A 21,417-nucleotide genomic window follows, 5' to 3' on the forward strand; every position below is an offset into this window, starting at 1 on the left:
ATATTACGGAACAAAATCCTGATGACCACCCACAAATAACAATGCAGGAATTTTGATTTTTGACTTTTGTGTAACTTAGGTTATCACACACACTCATTTTGGACTCTCCTGTTCTGATTTTGTGTATCCAACATATCCACAAATAGGACTACAAAATTTTTTGAGTACATGTTTTATGTTAACTTTTGTCTATCTTTACACAAATTTATTCCAATCCAAAAAACCTTTACAAAGCTTTTTCTTAATTATTTATACACGTACAAGATAACAAATACATTTAACCAAACTAACCTTGAAAAGCACCTAGATGAAGATGGCCTTTAACTATGCGGTGGACAATCCTACTCTATAAACTCTAAATTTATAATATTATTTTTATGTTTCTATTTAGTTTAAAGGTAAGTAGCATTTTACCCGCACAATACGGCAGTAGTGGTAGTAGCGGCAGTGAAATGTTGGTGGCGGTGGTTGGTAGTGGTGGTGGCGTGACGGGTGGTGGCAGTGTGGATATTATTGTTAAAATAATTCATGTAAGCTGGGTAGTGTAGTTATTTTAGGAGTTGATGAGTTTATGTTATAAATTATTTCATTAAGAGTATTATAAGTATTTTAAATGGATATGTTTAACTAATGAAAAAAAGAGAAAATTAATTATATCATTAAGGATAGAATGGTCATTTCGTATAGGAATATTTTTATGAGAAAGTGATAATTTTCATATAGTAGCAAAGTTTGGCAACTATAGACATGTACGTGTAATTTAATTTTGTATCTTAATTTTATGCTTGTAAGTATAACAAAAACAATTCAACGTGCCTAAACTGAAAAATATTGACTCGACCACTGCAATTAAAATAGCCGCATTGCAAGAAGACCCGTATATAACCATTAATTATCTTAAGTACCCATTTTTTGATATATGGGTCCATTTGGCGGAACTTAAACACTTATTATAAGGGGGCAGAACTAAATGAAACATAAAATCTATCTTTGCTAGAGGAGTAATATGTTATAATAAAAATTAATTTTAAATGAATATATTAAAATATTAGTAATAAAAATAAAAGTTTTTGAAGGGGCTAGAACCCCCTTTGGTCCCTTAAAAGTTCCATCCTTCGTCCATATTTATGTTCGCTGATAAACGAACAAGTATTCTTGTTTGTTTATGTTCGTCTACTAAATAAACAAACATAAATAAGTTTCAACAAGTAGTTTTATTCATGTATATTCCTTTCATAATTAAATAAACATAAATAGATTTCACGTCGAACAATTTATGAATAGACCCAGTTTTTGTGGGTTGTAGACCAAATGTTATAAAGATATACTATAAATTAATGTTTTAGAGTTAATTTCAAGAATCGTCCCTCTAGTTTACGAAAAAAAATCAACTTTCGTCCAAATATCCTCATGTGACAGGTACATGATGGGATTAATAGAACCCCGCTAACGACCATCAAATTGAAGGATCGACTTTATCCTCTATTAAAGATCGTCACTGTCATAAACTCATAATGAAACCATAATGACGAAAGTTGATTTTTTGGGTAAACCACCTGGACGATTCTTGAAATTAACTCTTATGAAATATGTTTGTTCATGATTATCTTTATGTATATATATATTAATGACATAACCTTCCACACATTCTAGGAAATGGAACTCATGGTTAGAGGATTCTCCTACACACATGCAGGATCAACATAAATCCCTTACGATAATGATGAAACGTATGAAAAAGACTATGATCGAATAGGTAGCATAATGAAAATAATAGTGGGATAACAGCCGTCCATTTAGGAATGATCATATCATGGACATGTTGGTTTTTAACAATATGAGTGGATAGAAGGCAAAAAGTGTTTCATGTAATTGGGAGACACCATAGGCCCATGTCTCCCCGGATCACCCGCTTCATATCGAATTCTAATTTACATCATTGCTTTTTCATAGTAAGTTAAACTATATGAGGTTTACATTTTGAATATATATAAGCCAAATGTGAACCAAAAAGTGTTATGTACTTTGATATTTCTTTTGTATTTGTATAATTCACGTGGAAGTATATATGGATTTTATTAATTAAAATAATTAAACTAACAAAACTTACAGCTAAAAAAAACCGAGAATAAAAAAACTAACAGAAAACTAAACTTATTTATTAACGAAATTACATTTAATTTACATGTTTAAATCAACTAATATATTTTACTGATTTGAATGCTTACTTTTTTTAAATTTACATATGTTAAAAAAATTTGTAAAATATTCTTAAAAAAATTAGATGCTTAATTAAATGAGATAAAAGACACAATAATTTGACATGTAATTGACAGTTTGACACCTTGTCAGCCTGAAATCCAATATATATATTGTTACAAAATACATATTATAGCATTTTTAAATCTCGATCATGTGTTAACTAGCATGAGACAAAATGTCAAACTTATATAGTTTTGGCTTCAAACACTCTCACTAAAAGAAATCAACTTAAAATATGAATAGGGATCGAGGAAATAAATAATATTACATATCATATGTTTCATGTGACAAGTCATAAAATACGATAATTTTAATTTAATGTCGGCATATCCCTCTTGGTGTGGCCAATGTTCATGATTGGATGGTGATGTATAAAGTATTACTATTTTTTCATAAATCATTAATTTATATCTTAGATTAAGAGTTAACGACATAAATTGCCCTTGTGGTTTACCTAAAAAGTCAGGTTTCATCCTTTATTTTCAAAACAGTCAATGGCAGTCCATTATGAGTGGATAAGGTTCAGGTTTGATCCTTTCCACTAACGATCGTTATCTCAAGTCTGTTAAATCGCTCACATGCCAATCAAGTGTGGGTAATATGGTCATTTCTTACTTCTAAAGTACTATTGATGTTGGATTTTTTCTTTTTTTCTTGTTCCACTACATGCAAAACCTAAAAATCTAAATCACATCAACTATCATATACCACATGTATATATATTTCTAAATCTTATATTTGTATCTATATAATCTATCTATGATTGAATATCACACACACGATGTTAGCCCAAAAACAAAAACCCTTTTACACAGCCAATGTCACCTTCCCAATCTACATTGAATCTATATAATCTATATCTCATTATCTGATGATGATTGCACAACCCATTATTTGAATCAACAAAAATCAGACAAACATCTCATGCTTGTGGGTTGAAGTCTGCAAGCCTAGCACCTCACGCAAAGGAGCAGCCACACACAACAAGATCAAAATTATATATGGTCTTGGCAAGAGAAACAAGCAACCACCCACAAACTCACTTTATTTATTAATCAATGAACTATGATTTTTCAATTTTACCCGGAGCTTGGGTCGAATACTTAAGCAACATGTTACATCCCTCAATTTTTGAAACAAATTATTCTCCCTGGCCACTCATCAATCACCACCATACCGCCTCCGCAAACCACTACTGTACGGCCGACCTCCGATCTTGGATAGAAGCCTCATTGTGAGACTAAGACATCCGGTGGAGCCACAGACTCTAAATTGTCTGATAAACGCCTAGAATGCATGATTTAAGATGTAAAATCAAGTTGTTTTGTGAAGCTTAATAGACGATTAGGGGTACCTTTATGTTTGTTAAGTGTTTCAGGCACTAGGTGATGAAATGGAGCTAATTGAATCAAGAAACGAGTCAAGGAACCAAGAAGCAAAAATCTGGAATTCTGAAATTACAAAGGGCGTAACTTACGCCAGACTTGGCAGTAGGTTACGCCAGTTGAAAATCCAAGGGGCGTAACTTACGCCCAGGGGGGTAGTAGGTTACGCCAGTTGCTGAACCAAAATTCCGAATTTTATGGTTTTAATTCAAGTTCAGTTTATATCATTCAAAGGACGACTTGTGGAAGTTACAACACATATTTTCTCATCCCTGGAGCAGTTCCTAACATTCTCAACACCCCAATTTCATCATCAAATCATAAATTCATGGAGATGACAATCCAAATTGAAGATTCAATGATGAAGATGATAGGCTAGGTTTTCTATTGATCATTCTCATGTGAACAATTATGTAAGACATTTATGTTCAATATTTCCTATACTCATATTGGATTAGATGTTTAATTCTCATTAGTCTTTTACATCTAATGTTGTTTGGATTGTTTGAATGATTACTTGTTTATGACTTTGAATGAAATTCATCTATTTTTTGATTTCAAATTATTGTTTATCATGGATTATTGAAAGAATCTCTCATGAACTTATAGTTTTACTTCAATGAATTAGAAGTCTAGTTGTGTCAATTCCCCGGTTTTCGTTATCGTGAATCATCACAACCGATTAGTCTAGTTCTTGAATTCATTCAATCCAAACGTTATAACGAATCATGTCTATGTGATTTCCAATGAGTATAAGTTAGATTACATATTTGAAAACATAATTTGAAGCATAAGAATGGTCTACTTTATTTAATTGAGTTATTTTGTTAAGTCTTTAATCACTTTTAGTTGTTAATCAAACCAATCAATCAATCAATTTTAAGTTTATGTCTAGTTTAATCAACTTTGTAATAACACTTTCCCTTGATTCCCTGTGGATACGATACTCGACTTACCCATACTAGTTATAGGTACTTAGTTTATATATTTGATTGGTTCAACGACATTGATCATTGTCCAGAAAAAGAAGGGAAGTAAACTAATTACGAAAATCTTGTAAAAAAATCCTAATAAATAGGCTGCCAGCGGCCACCATGGGAAGGAAGGTTAGGCAGACTAAAAAGGGGATCCACCTCATGGATACAGTGATCGCCGGATATATATATATATATATATATATATATATATATATATATATATTTATATATAATATATATTCTATATATTTTTATAACTATATGCGTATAACTGTTTTGGTTTGGTTTGATTGGATCTGACAACAGGATGTATGTAGATTATTTTTGGTTGAATTGAAATGGATTTATTTTGTAGATTTTATCTCTGTGCAAGTATAATTATGTATCTATGTGTTTGTATATATATATATATATAAACTAGGTTTATTGTAAATCGAATAAGAATGGAGGTTGAAGAAGATATGGAAAAAATCATCATCAAAGGTCCTTTAGAAGTGGGAAATGACCATATTACCCTCACGTGATAGGCATGTGAGGAATTTAACGAACTTGAGATAACGCTTTTTTAGTGGAAAGGATCAAACTTGAACCTTATCCACTCATAATGGACTGCCGTTGACTGTTTTGAAAAAAAAGGACGAAATCTGACTTTTTAGGTAAACCACAAGGACGATTTAGGTCGTTAACTCTTAGATTAATAATAAATATTGTAGCTTAATGTATATCAGCTCCAACGTTTCTATTGTGAGATATACGAGAACTTCTATATATTGATCAAAAGCCCACAACAAGAAGATGAAACATACAACAAACTGCCTCCAGCAATTGATCTGTATTTTTACCTATATATAGATTTTGGATAGATTTTCTGGTTATTTGATATAATTTAATGTAAAGTACTGAAAAACTAGTCTAGTCGTCTCAACCGTCAAGTTACAAGATTTAATGTAAATTTCTATGTACATTGTCTCATTTAAATGATTTTAACGAAGCAAATAAATGAAAAAAATATGTGTTAAGTTTTTCTTTCTTAATTAATCAGTTAAGAAACTTAAACATGGGGTTAAAAAAATTCTTTTACATAAAATATGCTTCTAAAATTTTGTTTCCAAATTGTTTTGAGAGGTTAAATAACACACACACACATTTAATGTATCCTCAAATAATGGATAATTGCTAATTAAAACCCAAAATTACTGAAAGAGTCTGATTAGGATGTGTTAAATTTTCTCTTTTTACTCACCAGTTAAAATGGAACATCACTAAAGGGGCTCAACTTTTATTTTATTTTTCATGAAATGTGTTTCTACATAAGTACATATATTGTTTTCCGAGTTTTGTAGAGAGTCAAATACATAAAAATTTATTTCTTTTACTTTCAAATATTAAATAATTGCTAACTATAATGTAAATCTTTTAAGAGACCGGACAGTTTAATGAATGTTCCACTAGACCAACACTACTTATTATAATTTACTTTTCCTTCCAAAGAATACTCTTCTCTCCCCTTTCCTCATTTCACACCTTGGTTTTTTTCCTTTTTTTAGTATTTGTATCCCTTAGACTGATATGTTAAGCTTAAAAAATGTCAAACATTGGAATGCCAAATTAGTAGGCCAATGAACATTCCTAATGGAACTAAATGAAAAACTTATTAGAAAGCCTATTTGGCTGATAATGAAAAGCTTATGGAAAGCTTATTGCATTGTAAAAAAGCTTTTGGAAGCTAAATACATGCCAATGTAAAGAAAGCTATTGCATGATTTGATTTATTTGTCTGATTCGTGTAAAATTGTTTATATTTTAAAGTATATAAACCCTAATAGCTTATATATTCTCATTGACATACTCCAATAATCAAATTAATTCACTTAGCTCGTTAGATGATTCATGTAAAATTCAAATTTTCTTTCCCCATATTTTTCTTTTAGGTTCAAACCTTGTTTTTGACAAGTGAAAAAAATATATATTTTGTTTCATGTGTGACTATGTGAAAATGGTGCTTTACTGGAAATAATTCCATGTGTGAACATGACACAAGTAGATTCTTATCTATATATTTATTTATCTTTAAATAGATATTGAAGTCATATATAGTCTCTTTGTAGAATAATTGAAAACTTCCATGCACTCAAATGCAACATACAACTATCTAGAATTCTTGGATCTCATGGATTGACTTCCAAAAGTCAAATCATGCTTTTGTAAAGGGAGGTAGTGTACTGTGTGTATAAACGTAATGGTGTGGCTATAATTAAAGGTGACGAGTAAGTGTTGTGAAGTCTAAGCTTAATGGGCTAATTGTGGGTCAACCATGGCACTACTGCAAAGTCAACCTCAAGAAGTCAACATAGCGCAGTATTAGAATTTAACTAGAAACATAGTACCAGCCTATTCATTTTACGTGGTTCATTCTGGCTCAGTCGGGTTAACATCACTCGTTGCTTTACGCATTAAAAAGTTGTACTCTTCATGGGTTTGGTCAATTATGGATCCACAACAATGATGCATGTTTGTAACACTGACATTATTATAAGTAGCAAACTAACCACACTTCATTTCATAAAGTTTACCTTCTTTCATTCTTGTTAAAAAGATGGTGAATAACAAGAAGGAGATTTGCAAAGAGGAACCATGCGTAGACGACTATGTCGATTGGAGAGATCGACCTTGCAAGCCCGGAAAACATGGTGGCATGCATGCTGCTCTTGCCATCCTAGGTAACGTATAAACTCTCTTTATATCATCATTTAATTTATATGAATCTTGCTTGTATACCTTTGAAAGCTAATATATGATGTGATCAATGGTATTAAATAGGACTTCAAGCATTTGAAATGATGGCTATTGCCGCGGTTGGGAACAATCTCATCACATATGTCTTCAATGAGATGCATTTTCCTTTATCCAAGTCTGCTAACGTCGTCACAAACTTTGTGGGCACCGTTTTCCTACTCTCGCTTCTTGGTGGCTTTCTTTCTGACTCCTACCTTGGTAGCTACCGTACCATGTTATTGTTCGGCTTCATTGAGCTATCTGTAAGTCAGTTGATTTGTATGTCTAATGTCTCAACCCAAGTGATAGCTAGGCTAGCTATAGCATAATTAATAAGAACCATAATTCAACTAAAACCATTGTAGAATTAATAATATATTACAACTAAAGGCCTCCCATTCTCTACATGAGGTGTTACAAACTCCCCAATTAATGATCATCATCATGTATAATTAAGTATTTGGTTGTCATTATTATAGTAGTATGCTATTTGTAAACCATAATATATAATACAACATGATTATTATTTTGTTGGTGTGTAGGGATTTATATTGCTGTCAATACAAGCCCATCTGCCTCAAATGAGACCACCAACATGCAACATGATGTCGAGTGCAAGCAAATGTGAAGAAGCTCGAGGTCTAAAAGAGTTCATATTTTTCTTAGCGGTTTACTTGGTGGCTCTAGGAAGTGGCTGTTTAAAACCAAACATAATCTCTCTTGGAGCTGATCAGTTCAGGAAAAAGGACTCCAAGAAGTTATCAACTTACTTCAACTGTGCCTATTTTGCATTCTGCATCGGAGAGCTCATAGCCTTAACGATTCTTGTGTGGGTGCAAACACACTCCGGGATGGATATAGGGTTTGGTGTTTCGGCTGCTGCCATGGCTGTTGGATTAATATGCTTACTTTGTGGAACTCCTCTTTACAGAAACAAACCAACTCATGGAAGTATATTCACTCCGATTGCCCAAGTACGTAATCATGACATATACTGAACTTCTTATATCCAGCCAGTTATTTGCTTTTTCTACATGTGTGTTTTTATCGTCAAGTTTTCTTCAGGTTTTCGTAGCTGCTATCACGAAGAGAAAGCAAGTTTGCCCGTCGAACTCAGGAATGCCACATGGAAGCAAAAGATTTGTACTTCACCATAATGTGTCTATTGAGTCTCGTGGTGATAGCAGCCTTCTCCATACAGACAAATTCAGGTCATTTGATCATGCAACTTAAGAATTAATCAAACTTGCAGCTGACAGGAATCTAATTCTCATAATAATATTCTGTTTTGTATTTACCAATCCCATATGTACAGGTTCTTGGACAAAGCATGCATTAAGATTCAAGACGATAATCGAAGCAATGAAAGCCCGTGGAGGTTATGCACCATGTCACAAGTTGAGCAAGTCAAGATAATCATATCAGTAATTCCCATTTTCGCTTGCACCATCATCTTTAACACCATTTTAGCACAACTTCAAACATTCTCAGTTCAACAAGGTAGCACCATGAATACAAAACTCACTTCAAACTTCCAAATCCCTCCAGCATCCCTACAAGCCATCCCATATGTTATGCTAGTATTCTTAGTCCCTCTTTACGAGACTACGTTTGTTCCCATTGTACGCAAAATAACAGGCCGTGACTCAGGGATCTCACCTCTACAAAGGGTTGGTGTTGGTCTCTTCATTGCAACTTTCTCCATGGTTTCAGCTGCAATAGTCGAGAACAAACGAAGAATGATATCTTTAAGAGATCCCAAAGAGAGCTTTTCCATTTTTTGGATAGCACCACAGTTTCTTATTTTCGGAGTTTCTGAAATGTTTACTGCAGTTGGGCTAATTGAGTTCTTCTACAAACAATCATTAGAAGGCATGGAATCTTTCTTGACAGCAATGACATATTGCTCGTATTCATTCGGGTTCTACTTAAGTTCTCTTCTTGTGTCCCTAGTGAACAAGATCACCTCTAGTCAGTCGGGCCAACGTGGATGGCTTGGTGATAATGACCTCAACAATGACAGGCTAGACCTTTTCTACTGGATGTTAGCTGGTCTAAGCTTTGTAAACTTCTTCAACTACCTTTTCTGGTCAAGGTGGTATAGCTACAACCCATCATTGATGGGTCCTCAAGGCGGGCCTATCCAGCCCAAAAGATCAAGGTCATCAGGGAACAACGATGACATCGAAACGGGCTAACAACATCATCATTATAGCTCAAAATTCAACTAATTATCGTCATTGAGTCTATGCATTACATATACTATTAGTGAAAAGAGAAAAATAAAAAGGTTAATTAATTAGAGGTGATTATTGTGATAACCATTAGAGCATAAGTGCACCATTTAAGGGGATTTGACTAATTTGATAGTGGACTCTATGTGTGAGTGTGTTTGACTTTGAAAGTTTGGATGTGTAAGGGTCTACCATGATCACCATATGATGATTTGCAGTATCTACAAAGATGTTAGGTATAAAACCATCAATCAACTATATTAATATATATATGCTTACTCAGTAATATTATTGTCTCCCAGTCTCCTTTCATTAGCTTTTCATGTTTTAAACCTATAAAATTAATACTCCATATGTTATATAGTTATTATATCGATATACTTGGATGTTGAGACCTTGAAGTTTTGGGTTCACATCGGCCGGATGTGAAATCCGAGTGGGACTAATATGCGCCTGTGCCTAGATTTACCTCGGAAAAAAGGATATATTACACACCATAAATTTGTCGACATATTCAACTTAGTACGTACTTTTGCCTATTTTGTGCATCCAAAAGGACAAGGAAAAATGATGAAAGCAAAACAAGAATCAAACTAGTTTGGGGATGAAATGTCATAACAGAAAGCTGTTTCTAAATAAAGGAAATGAGATCTTTATATAGGGGGTGTCATGTCTCTCATGCTACCCTCTTGAGTCTTGTCCTCTTTGTATATATCATATGTATTCATCTTTAAATTTCTATACTTATATTTCTTCTTCTGTTAAACTAGCTAGCTGTACATCCCATCCATGTAAGACAGGTGATCAAAACCGACCCATAATAAGCTGCCCCTGTAAAAATCACATGACTTTTGCTGCAACATATATATAGCCAAACTAAAAGTCCAAGTTAACAAGTAAAAAAGGTCCAAAAATGAGTATTTTTAGGACAATAAGTAGCTAAATTTAACCCTTTTCTTATCTGTTACAAACGGATAATCATTAACATATAAATCCTATATGACTGAAAATTATGTCTATATATAGCTATTCAAATTACATGCATTGTCCATCTTTACGTTAAAAAAACAGTTTCTATACAATGGTTAAAATGGACGGATGGTGGCGATTCATAGTTGTGGTGTGTGTTGTGGTGTGCAGCTGGTGGAAAGGTGTAGCAGGACAAGCTCAGGCTCCGGCGATATGGGTGATGGGAGATTCATTAGTGGATAATGGGAATAACAACTTCCTTAGGTCCATTGCTAGAGCTGATTTTTATCCTTACGGTATTGATTACTATCGTGGTCCTTCGGGTAGATTTACTAATGCAAGAACTTTCAGCGATATTCTTGGTAACTAATTTATTAACTTCCTTTCGTTTCTCTCTAAGCTATTTAAAAATTTTTAATTTGTAACTTGTATAGGTGTAATTTGTTAATTTTGAGTGTCTGGTGCAGGAGATTGGCTGGGAATAGCCGCCCCGCCTCCATTTTCTGATCCCAGGACGGCCGGAAATAGGATCCTTGGGGGTGTCAACTATGCTTCTGCTGCTGGTGGTATCCTTGATGAAAGTGGCCAACACTATGTAAGATCATGTGGTTGACCTTTTAAAGTCATACTGTAATATTTTATTTTGTAGATAATTGATAAAAGGTCATGATAATATGCTCAAATTTTATCATCATCAATATAAAGTTTAAACAAAAATGTATAGGAATGATTTTAATAAACGTTTTATATGCAATTTAATTCTCAGTTTAAAGTTTTTAATAAGTGTAAACTTTTCATATGGACTTTAAGATTCAGAAATGGCTTTAGTACTAATTGTTTGGACTACAGGGAGATCGCTACACACTGAGCCAGCAAGTTGTGAATTTTGAGACTACGTTAAGCCAATTAAGGACCATGTTGAGCCCTGGGAACCTAACTGAACTCCTCTCGAATTCCATAGTAGTTATGGTTTTTGGGAGTAATGACTACATTAACAACTACCTCATGCCAAACCTGTATGCAACGAGCCGCAGTTACACTATTGAAGCATTTGCCAACCTTCTTCTAACCCGTTATGCCCGTCAACTCCAAGTATATATATAACTTTTCGATTATTTTTCCATTTTTGATGGTACCGATGAATACTGTGGACTAAAAAATCTATGAATGCTTTGCCAATGATGTGTGTTTATGTGTAGGCACTATACAGTGTAGGGCTTCGGAAATTCTTTTTACCAGGAATCGGGCCACTTGGGTGCATTCCTAACCAGTTAGCCACTGGTCAAGCCCCTGCAGGGAGATGCGTGGACTCGGTGAACCAAATGCTAGGCCCCTTTAACGAAGGTCTCAGGAGACTTGTTGGTCAGTTTAATGATGGCTCGCACCCTGGGGCCATATTTGTCTATGGAAATACTTATGGTGTTTTTGGTGACATCTTGAATACCCCTGCAAGATATGGTATATATGCACTTCACAAAAACTTTCTATCAACCACAACTTCTAATTTAAGACCCAAACTCAAAGCATACTACTCACCTTGAAACTTACTCCTTATTACTCTATTGTATGTATCTTTTTTAATCTGAATATTTTTTCCAAATTGGACCAGAACCCACAACTTCACCTTCCAGCTAGGTAAAAGCCCATAAGCCCATTAGTTGACTTTAGAACTTAGAAACTGATTCAAATACTTCTTAAAAATAAGCCATGTTTATACATACTTTCTTGTCATTATTTTGATGTATTTACTCATATGCATTTTGTGTTGCACAACTTCTTTAGTACTTAATTTAACAATTATAATGTTCAACCACATACAGGATTTACAGTAAGAGATAGAGCATGTTGTGGGATAGGAAGGAACCAGGGGCAAATAACGTGCCTCCCGCTAGCAACACCATGTTTCAACCGCGATCAATATGTGTTTTGGGATGCTTTCCACCCAACTCAAGCTGCGAATGCTGTTCTTGCTCAGAGGGCGTACTCTGGATCCACTACCGACAACTATCCAATGAACGTTCAACAATTGGCACAATTGAGGTTATAATCGGCGTTTTTTGTTCATGGTTTTGGTTCATGAATTGGGTTGTCTTCTAGGTCTTTTAAGAAAAACTTAATGTTTGTGTATTTTACTTATGAACAAATGAATAATATATTTAATCGTTGAACTATAAAGGTTGTAATAATGCAGCAATTAAGATCCTTGTATAATTTGGTGTGTTTACCATATAAATTTCTATTAAGTTAAGGAGTTGTCCTGCTGATTTATGTGCATGTATATTGCTGTTCATGGAGTAATTTACCAAAATGAAAAAGGTTAGAAACGTACATGACTATTTGGATTTCGACTTTGTAGATGTGAATTGGGTTTTTATTTTTATGTAAAATCGTAAAACCAAATGTAAAGCAACTAGCCAACGTTGCAAAGTCATCATTTTATCAATATTTACATTTTTATCATAGGTTTATTTTTAAAATCTTAAAATAAAAAAGAACTAAAATGTAATCTCAATTGACAATATTTTCTAGCTAGGTTCAACGCAAGTACGCAACTCAATTATCTATATTAAAATTAGAATAACTATAATAATAATATATATCAAAGATAATACAAATGAACCCGTTAATTTTCAGTTCAGTTTGACTCAATTTAACATAATTGATAAAATTATACACATAAAAGATGAACTTGTAAAGTGCACAACCTTTACAAAGCTCATTAGTTTAACAAGTCATGTATTTTGATATTCAAGTTTAACTTGAATTTCCAATGGAGTAGATTGACTCGTTTTTGACTTAATTTAAAACGATTCTAATATAACTCAATCGACAATTTCAAATATTCCGTGAGATTTTAAAAACCCTACAAATCCTAAGGAGGTGTGTGGTCTAAGGTTGTTTTCAAGCTTATATTTGATACATTTTATTTGTTTTGATAAGTTATAATTTGAAAAGAAAAAAAAAAAGTTAAAAAAAAATACTATATACAAACCAAAGTATGATAAGCCAAACACCCCTAAAATGTAACATTGAAATATAGTAAAAGTTGAGAGTCACATTGATAACTTTCACACCCAAAATCAAGGTCGTCATATATACAAACAACAGTAACAAAATTTGTAAACCCTGAAAAGGAGCAAAAGGGTTTTACTTAAACAAAAAATTCAATCATATTTTGGGGTTGCCGAGAAAATGGCGTTTTGTCTGAGGAAATCACTTTCGGCAGCTTTAAGGTTAAGATACAACAACACACCGGCACTAAAAAATGCTTCAAGTCTGTTGTTTTATTCTACTAGTACTACTAAAAAAACAAACAAAAACAAAAAAGAAGAGGCAATTAATGCCTATGAAACACCTTCAGACGACGACGTTTTGTCTTTGGGGATTGGCCGTCCGGTATCAGAGATCTTGAAAGAACTTAACAAGAAAGTGCCGGATGAATTAATCAGAGCTCGTACAGAACCTAATGGCTTCTCTGTTAAATACATCCCATGGTTTGTTTTTGTTTTTTTTGCTGTTTCTTTGTTTTTTTCTTTTTTGGTTGGTTGGTTTTTTTAATGTTAGATATATGCTAAATAAGTAGTAGTAGTTGTTTTAGTATTAGATGCTGCTAGTGAAGTTGGTTTTAGGAGTAGTCTTGTTAATACTTGTGTTTAACAGTGTTGTAAAACTCTGATTCCAAGGCCTAGTAGTACTCTCCACAAGTTCAAAGACCGATGTGAGTTGAGTAATATCCGAGTAATCACTACATTATTGTGTTAATGTTTCTAAACATCGTTCTAGGGTCAAAAATGTGAATTTTTGGTTTTGTAATTGTAATGCCGCTAATTATGTCATGATCTTTTTGTTTCGGCATCGGCATATCTTTAGGGGCACATCTCTATAAATTTTCTTAAAACTTAGTCTTAGTCTTAGTAAAAAAGTGTATAAGAGTACTTGGGTTCATGTAGCATATAGTGAAAGACGTATCAGGGATTTTCTTTTACATCCCATCCTTGTTTTTAAGGTTGTTCATTGGGTTCTCATACTTTCTGGGTTGTTATAATGATGACAATGTGCATTAAGCTTCTTTTGGGGATTTATATTATATTATGTAATAACAGTTTTGGTGAATGTACTTCCCATTATAGCTCAGTGGTTGAGCACCAGCTTTTCATGCTGGAGGTCTCGAGTTTGAGACATGGGAAAGACATTTCAAGGAATTTCACAAACAGTTTTTGGTGAATTGGATCAAATTCTTAATGTTATATTGGGTAAGTTGAACATCATTGATTAGATTTGCTTCATCTTAGGCTCTCCAAAGCGACATATGTGCATGATTTGGTGTACAATTATAGTGAAGCGGATATTACCATGGTGACCTGAATGTGCACACTATTATTGAACATGGCCAACAACATTTAGTTCATATATAACCTTTAGAATATGTTACCTAGGGTCTAGGACGAAGCATATCGAATCTACGAAGTCCAATTTCATAGATACACTTAGCTTGATATAACATTAAATGAATGTTGCAGAATAGTATTTGAATTGCCCCAAACAGAAGTGTTGTTATGTAACTAGTCACCAGTCAAAAACCCTAAACAACGTGAGTATGGAATGGGGAAAGAAACCTAAAAATGTTGGGGGCTATATGCCTATATGTCAAATTGGCCCATATACTTTAACTACAATTTTATTTCTTTGAAAACAAAGGTACTATTAATCAAGGAACAAAATACAAAATTTGTGAGTTGCACTGCAAGGTGGAGCAGCAACCACAAATAATACAGTATAGAAAATTGTTAACAAGAGTTCCTATTGAGTTTTATTACTATATTATTTGCAAGCCAAAGAAGAGACATCTACTGAATGTGAGGGAATATGTATTTTCTTAAGACAATCTCTTTTATTCTCAAGTTGCATGTATAACTCTATCTTTGGAACCACTTGAAATCTAATGAAGATTTGACAGAAGACTATCCGTAAATATAGCCAACGAGGGGTGAGGGGTGTTTGGCTAAAACCCCAGCCAGAAGTTTGCCTTTTAAATCAGGAAAAATGTCTTTTGGTTTTACTCAGTTTGTTTGTTTGTTTTTAATTTTCCCCATAAACAGTATTTTCTCTACAGTTTTGTAGTGGTTTTCTGTGACTGCTGTTTCATATGGTAAATATGTATTTAGGCAGTTTTGTTGCTTACTGGTCATGTCTGTGTCTTTTAGATGGTTTTTTTTTGCCATGTCTGTGTCTTTTAGATGTTTTTTTAAGAAATGCTCCTTTTATATAATGTGCTTTTATTTTGCTCATTTGGGTCATTGTACTATTACATGCTCAAAAACGTGTGATATCTGTGTATAAGTTTAGATACCCAGTTTGAATTTTTGTCCAATGATCCAAATGTATGATATCAACAAGTTCAGTTATCTTTTTTAAAATTTAGAAACACGATTCGGTCGATTCCCAAATGAGAAAAAAAGAATTACTATCAAATGAATATGTCTGAAAAGTATGTTCACTGGTGAAGTTAACCCAGAACATTTACATCAGGGCAATATAACCAGTATAGAACTCAAATCATTTGATCCATACGGAGTATCACGACAATAAAGAGTTGTTTCCGAGAAATACCAGAGATCAATTTATACTCTGCACAATATCGCGAAGATGAGAGTTTGTTTTGGAGTTGTTGACTCTTTTCAATCAGGAGAGAATGAGACTTTTTGATAAACAAAACCTGTGGTTGTGATTTTGGAAAAATATCAAAATACAAGGGATATTATCAACTCTGCTTTGATTCAGTCGGTATCGGTTAGTTTTTAGGCTGAACCGAAGTCGAATTGTCATTTTCGGTTTTGGCTAAAAGAATGGACTGTGGATTCCCGTGTTTTGGTTGGGTCCTTTGTTGGTTATCCGGCTTTACTATTTTGGTTAGTTTTCTGTATCTCTGATAACCTCTACTTAAAAGCAACTGTACTAGGAGTATGTAACTTTAGTAGCTACAAGACTACAACACCCTTGGAGTTTTACGCCATAGTACCCACTCATGGAACTATCGTGTTATTTGGATGCCTTTGGTAGTAGGTTACCTAATCATAATCCAAGTGAATCTGAATGTAATTTGGATCTAACAATTCTGCTCATAGTTTGTTTTGACTTTTTTTAATGTAGTTATTGTTGACCTTTTTTATTTCAGTCCATAATTTACTGCACCTTATTATGTGGGATGCTTCCAAGCAATTCATCTAAAATGCCCACTCATTTCCTTTCTTAATGATGTGTGCTTGCTATTACTATGTGGGATGCACAGAGAATAGTTTTTTTTACAATATATATGAAATAGGAATACTATTGTGTTGTTAGAAATATAATACAGTAGAATTTAGATGCATTGTCAACAACAGTAATCCTCCTTTCAAACTACTTCATGAACTTGCAAACACTTCAGAGAATAGACAATATATCTGAATTTGTTTTAGTATTATCAATTGTGATGAGAAACTAATGTGATAGTTCCATTCTTGACTGCCAGGCATATAGTGAACAGGATTATGAATTTACATGCTCCAGGTATGTCAAAGATTTTTTGATTGTCTTTTATTGGATTACACCTGATGTCCAATTGCTTATACAATTTTTTTTACTCGGTGTCTATTGTAGAATGGTCTGGGGAAGTCCGAAATGTTGTCTATTCGGCCGATGGGAAATCCGTCACAGTTACTTATCGGGTAACAATTTATGGGACTGATGCAGAGGTATAACTTTCACTAACACTTTCTACTAAGCTTGTTCTTAAATAGCCTAAAGCATAAGATTGCATTAAGTATTTCTTCAAAGGAAACTTTCTTGGACATCTATAGGTTGCAAAAGTTAAAAATGTATTGCTTCAAAACAATGCATCGATTTATTTGATACCTAGTTTAATAAAAGGATTAACTGTTGGTTTTTTATTTGAACAGTCTCTTGAATTTTGGAAAAGTTTAGCTGTAAGTTGACCACTAGAAGTCAAGCTAAATTTAGCGGCTGTATGATAAACTTAATGCTTTAGAGCTAAAAAATTGTAAGGCTTTATATATATGAAATAGACTAAATGGTAGAAAATAACTTGTGACTTGATTTTTGAGCAGATATTTAGGGAGTCTACTGGAACTTCATCAGTTGATGATGTAGACTATGGTGATCCGGTGCAGAAGGCAGAAGCCATGGCTTTTCGCCGAGCTTGTGCCCGTTTTGGTCTTGGACTTCATCTTTATCACGCAGAATTGTAGGTATTTGATAGTAGGTCTTGGTCTCAGGCCTCGTCAAAACTTGGTACTTGATAGTAACTTGTAGGTAACTTCCTGCCGTAGCAGCAGCGTATGCTTTAACCACAATTTTTGGTACTTATTATCTGGGTTTAAAGCTATAACTATGGTTCCAGACTTTTTGAGACTTCTTTGTTACCTTTGCATCATTTCAAGGTGACCATGGATCACAATATGTACCTAAATTTATCTACGCCAACTCTTATGAATTTGTCGTATGTGATGCAATATTTTAGTTATGATTATTTCAAAGAAAATAATAAAAAAGAAAAACCATAAAAATGAAGATGGGAAGGGCTTCTATTTGACTCAAAGTCTTGCCGTCTTTTATTAATTCTTTTTTGGTATATTCAATGAATTATAAGTAACATTTTATAATAAGGATATTAACTTTATTGTACCAATCAGCTACATAAATACATAACATAGATGTTGATGGACCGACTCTTGTTCTTCATTCTTCTAATATTTTGTCAAAAGTGGTATAATTTTTATTCTATTATATTTAGCTTGAACGGTTGGTGAGTCTTTGTCATTGAGGTCATGACCAGAAAATGGTGGGTTTTCTTGTTTGTCCAATGACAAAATGCCAACATCTCAGAAATTGTTTTTTCCTATGTCCTGCATTCGTGCAGATCAATGATCATATTAGTGTTTAAACATAACTTTAAAATTGTTCGAATATGTGTTGTTGGAATACTAATTAATGTGTCTTAGCCGAAATTGCAATCTTGGAAGTAATAATATAACACTTGCCCTATGTTTATGCTCAACATTGCAGATTTACTACGGTAAGAAAAGTCTCTATCCGAAGTCACAAAAACAACCGTGTATGTCAAGTTTAAGTCACATAATCATCATCAAGTTGGTCTAGTAACAAGTGAAATCATGTTTATTCATAAAAGGTTTCAAATCATGCTCTATATAATTTAGGAGTAGAAGTTGAATAGAATGTCATTAAAAAAAAAAAGTCTAGCCATGTTTGGAGGTTGCTACTTGCTAGGGAAATGGTTGGAATATGCCACAAATAAAGTCTAGTTTAAGTGTTACAATAAGTCAAAAATAGATCTAAATCGTGAGATAAACTTTTTTTTAAAAAAATCATAAGAAATAACATATGTTATTCATATAATAAACTTATTTTTCTTCATAGCTCGCCAATTACATCCCTTTCATGCTTCACTTTTTACTAATTCTTAGAGTTTTGACATCGACCACTTAACTTAGATGATGATAAACTCATAATATTTTTTCGTCATTTATTTTACACAGTTATACAATATGCAATAACATGTTTACATTTGTACATGTGGCAAAGAATTATCATCATAATTTTTTTGTAATGTATACAATTAAAATAAGTAAAATTTTGGGAAAAAAAAATAAATAAAAAAATACAACTATTCTAGGTCATTTTCTAAAAGAAAAAGAAAAGAAAGAAAATTAATGAGATGGAAGGGAAAGTTGCAAGAAATGGGAGATGGTGGAGGACAAATAGGTGTATTGTATATGTTTGGAAAGAAAAAAGGGAAAGGAAGTCCAAGTCCTGGTAGGGTCCAGTCCTGATCCAGTCAAATTTTTAATCTCTTTTCTCTCATCATCATAAACATTAACACAAACACAAACAGCTGTTCTGTTCCAGTTCCTCTCCCATTTTTACACCACTCTCTCTTTGACTTTCCTTTTTCCAATCATCCCAACTTAAATAAACAAACATCAACTTAAACAAAAACAGCTGCTCTGCTCCTCCTCCTACACTTTCTTAACTTACAGATCTATCTATCTATATCAAGGTCATATCTTTATCTCTCTCTCTATATATTTTTTTCATGTGAATCCTATCTGGGTTTGTGTATTAGGGTTTAGACCCATGATGCTTTTTAAGGATCTATAAGATCTGTTTGGATCATCTGAACTTAGTGTGTGTGTGTTTTGTGGACATGGGTTCTTCTGTTTGTGATACAGTGTACTATGTTTGTGTATCAAATGTAGGCAAGATTTTGTATGCATATAATAGTAATAGTGTTGGAGATATTGATATTGAAAATTTAGCTACTTTATGTTTAGAAAAAGCTCCTTCTCATCATAAATGGTATTTTCAAACCATGTTTAAAAAGACTTTTGGGTTTTTAATGGAAAGTGATGGCTTTGTTTATTTTGCTATTTTTGATGAGAATTTTGGAAATGGTAAAAAGCTTGAGGTTTTAGGACATGTTAGAGATGAGTTCAAGAAAGTTGTTGCCAAAAAAGGGTTGAAACGAATCTTGGCAAACCCGAATTCTGTTGCTTTGCAAGAACAGATGTTGCCTATTGTGAGGCGTTTGATTGCGTCGTTTGAACCTGTTGTTGGGTCGGGCTTTAATGATGGGTTGTCACCTTCCCCTGTTAATGATAGTAATGGGCAAAGTGATACGAGTGGTTCGACGAAAGCGCCTTTGTTAGGGAAGTCGATTAAGCAAGAGAAGAGAAAGACGAGGGATCATGTTATTTCGGTTAGAGAAAACGGGGTGGTGGAGGATCATAGGAAGTCTGCAGATAAAGGTGGTTCTAAGGTGGATTCTTCGAGTGTGGATCCCGATAATCAAGGTGGTGGTTCTGTTGTGGGGGTTTCGTTGACTAAAGAAGTGAGTTCAATGACTAGATCGAGTAATCAAACTGTACGGACTAAGTGGTGTCGTCAAGTTCGTATTGTGCTTGCAATTGATATTGTCATTTGTTTGATACTGTTTATTGTTTGGATAGTGGTGTGTCGTGGTACTGAATGTCTTCGTTGAAAATATGTTCCCCTGTGAAGGAATCACAAATACACGTCTATGTTCTTTGGATTTCGTTGCGATAGTATATGGAAGCCGCACGTGATTCCAGATTTGAGATTCAAACGTTACAAGGTATTGGCTCTCCTGGTTATGTTCATAACAGCTTTGTGGTTTAAACATTTTTGTACATTTATCAAAAATCTTATTTATTGTACATTATCTTGTTGCACTGAAATTAAAAACTACTGGATGGAGATTTTGTGATTGATCCTTAACCCCCATCTGCTTTGTTACATTATATAATTTTACCATTTTTTGTTACAATATGAGAATTTATCATTTAGAGGCTAAGCCATGAGTGTATCTCCAGCTCTTTGGTACAGTGTGTATGGGCACAATTAATTTAGTTTGTAGATATGTTTTCATTTGATTCAACTCTTTTGGATCTAAGGAACCAACTATATGAATTTGCTTGTGTGGTTTCCACAAAAAAAATCTTACTTTGGTTGGTTGTATAACAAAGTAATAGAAGCTGAAGCTCTTACTTTTCTGAGATGTGATTTTAGACACCCGGTTGCAGTTAGTGTGCTGAATGTATTTTTGTAATTTTATATTTGTCCATGAGGCAGTTTTATGTGAAGTATTTCGTTAATTATGTGTGTAAAGATGAATATGCAAATTTGACTTGAGAAAGACATGGTACGCTTAGTTTTGGTTAGTTGTTTATCAAGGTCAAGAAGTATTGTCAATAGGATGTTTGTCCTTGTCCAGGAGTT

The 21,417-nt window shown here is 33.6% G+C and overlaps 4 protein-coding genes across 4 annotated transcripts; all 4 read left to right on the plus strand.

Annotated features, from left to right (window-relative positions):
- Positions 1 to 7,206: 7,206 nt before the first annotated feature.
- Positions 7,207 to 9,919, plus strand: LOC122589645 (protein NRT1/ PTR FAMILY 4.4). The gene is made up of 5 exons (XM_043761962.1): positions 7,207 to 7,344; positions 7,445 to 7,662; positions 7,942 to 8,373; positions 8,465 to 8,610; positions 8,715 to 9,919. The coding sequence occupies exons 1-5, from the start codon at positions 7,221 to 7,223 to the stop codon at positions 9,595 to 9,597; spliced, it is 1,803 nt and encodes a 600-aa protein (XP_043617897.1). The 5' UTR covers positions 7,207 to 7,220; the 3' UTR covers positions 9,598 to 9,919.
- A 795-nt stretch (positions 9,920 to 10,714) lies between these two features.
- LOC122590309 (GDSL esterase/lipase At1g71250) lies at positions 10,715 to 12,649 on the plus strand. Its single transcript, XM_043762630.1, has 5 exons — positions 10,715 to 10,964; positions 11,070 to 11,197; positions 11,452 to 11,694; positions 11,802 to 12,060; positions 12,423 to 12,649. The coding sequence occupies exons 1-5, from the start codon at positions 10,715 to 10,717 to the stop codon at positions 12,647 to 12,649; spliced, it is 1,107 nt and encodes a 368-aa protein (XP_043618565.1).
- A 998-nt stretch (positions 12,650 to 13,647) lies between these two features.
- Positions 13,648 to 18,094, plus strand: LOC122589356 (DNA repair RAD52-like protein 1, mitochondrial). The gene is made up of 4 exons (XM_043761645.1): positions 13,648 to 14,096; positions 17,114 to 17,151; positions 17,242 to 17,336; positions 17,709 to 18,094. The coding sequence occupies exons 1-4, from the start codon at positions 13,795 to 13,797 to the stop codon at positions 17,847 to 17,849; spliced, it is 576 nt and encodes a 191-aa protein (XP_043617580.1). The 5' UTR covers positions 13,648 to 13,794; the 3' UTR covers positions 17,850 to 18,094.
- Positions 18,095 to 19,437: 1,343 nt separating this feature from the next.
- LOC122589083 (phytolongin Phyl1.1) lies at positions 19,438 to 20,980 on the plus strand. Its single transcript, XM_043761327.1, has one exon. The coding sequence runs from the start codon at positions 19,826 to 19,828 to the stop codon at positions 20,657 to 20,659; it is 834 nt and encodes a 277-aa protein (XP_043617262.1). The 5' UTR covers positions 19,438 to 19,825; the 3' UTR covers positions 20,660 to 20,980.
- The last annotated feature ends 437 nt before the right edge of the window (positions 20,981 to 21,417 follow it).

This window comes from Erigeron canadensis, chromosome 2, assembly GCF_010389155.1.
Source record: "Erigeron canadensis isolate Cc75 chromosome 2, C_canadensis_v1, whole genome shotgun sequence".
NCBI lineage: Eukaryota > Viridiplantae > Streptophyta > Magnoliopsida > Asterales > Asteraceae > Erigeron > Erigeron canadensis.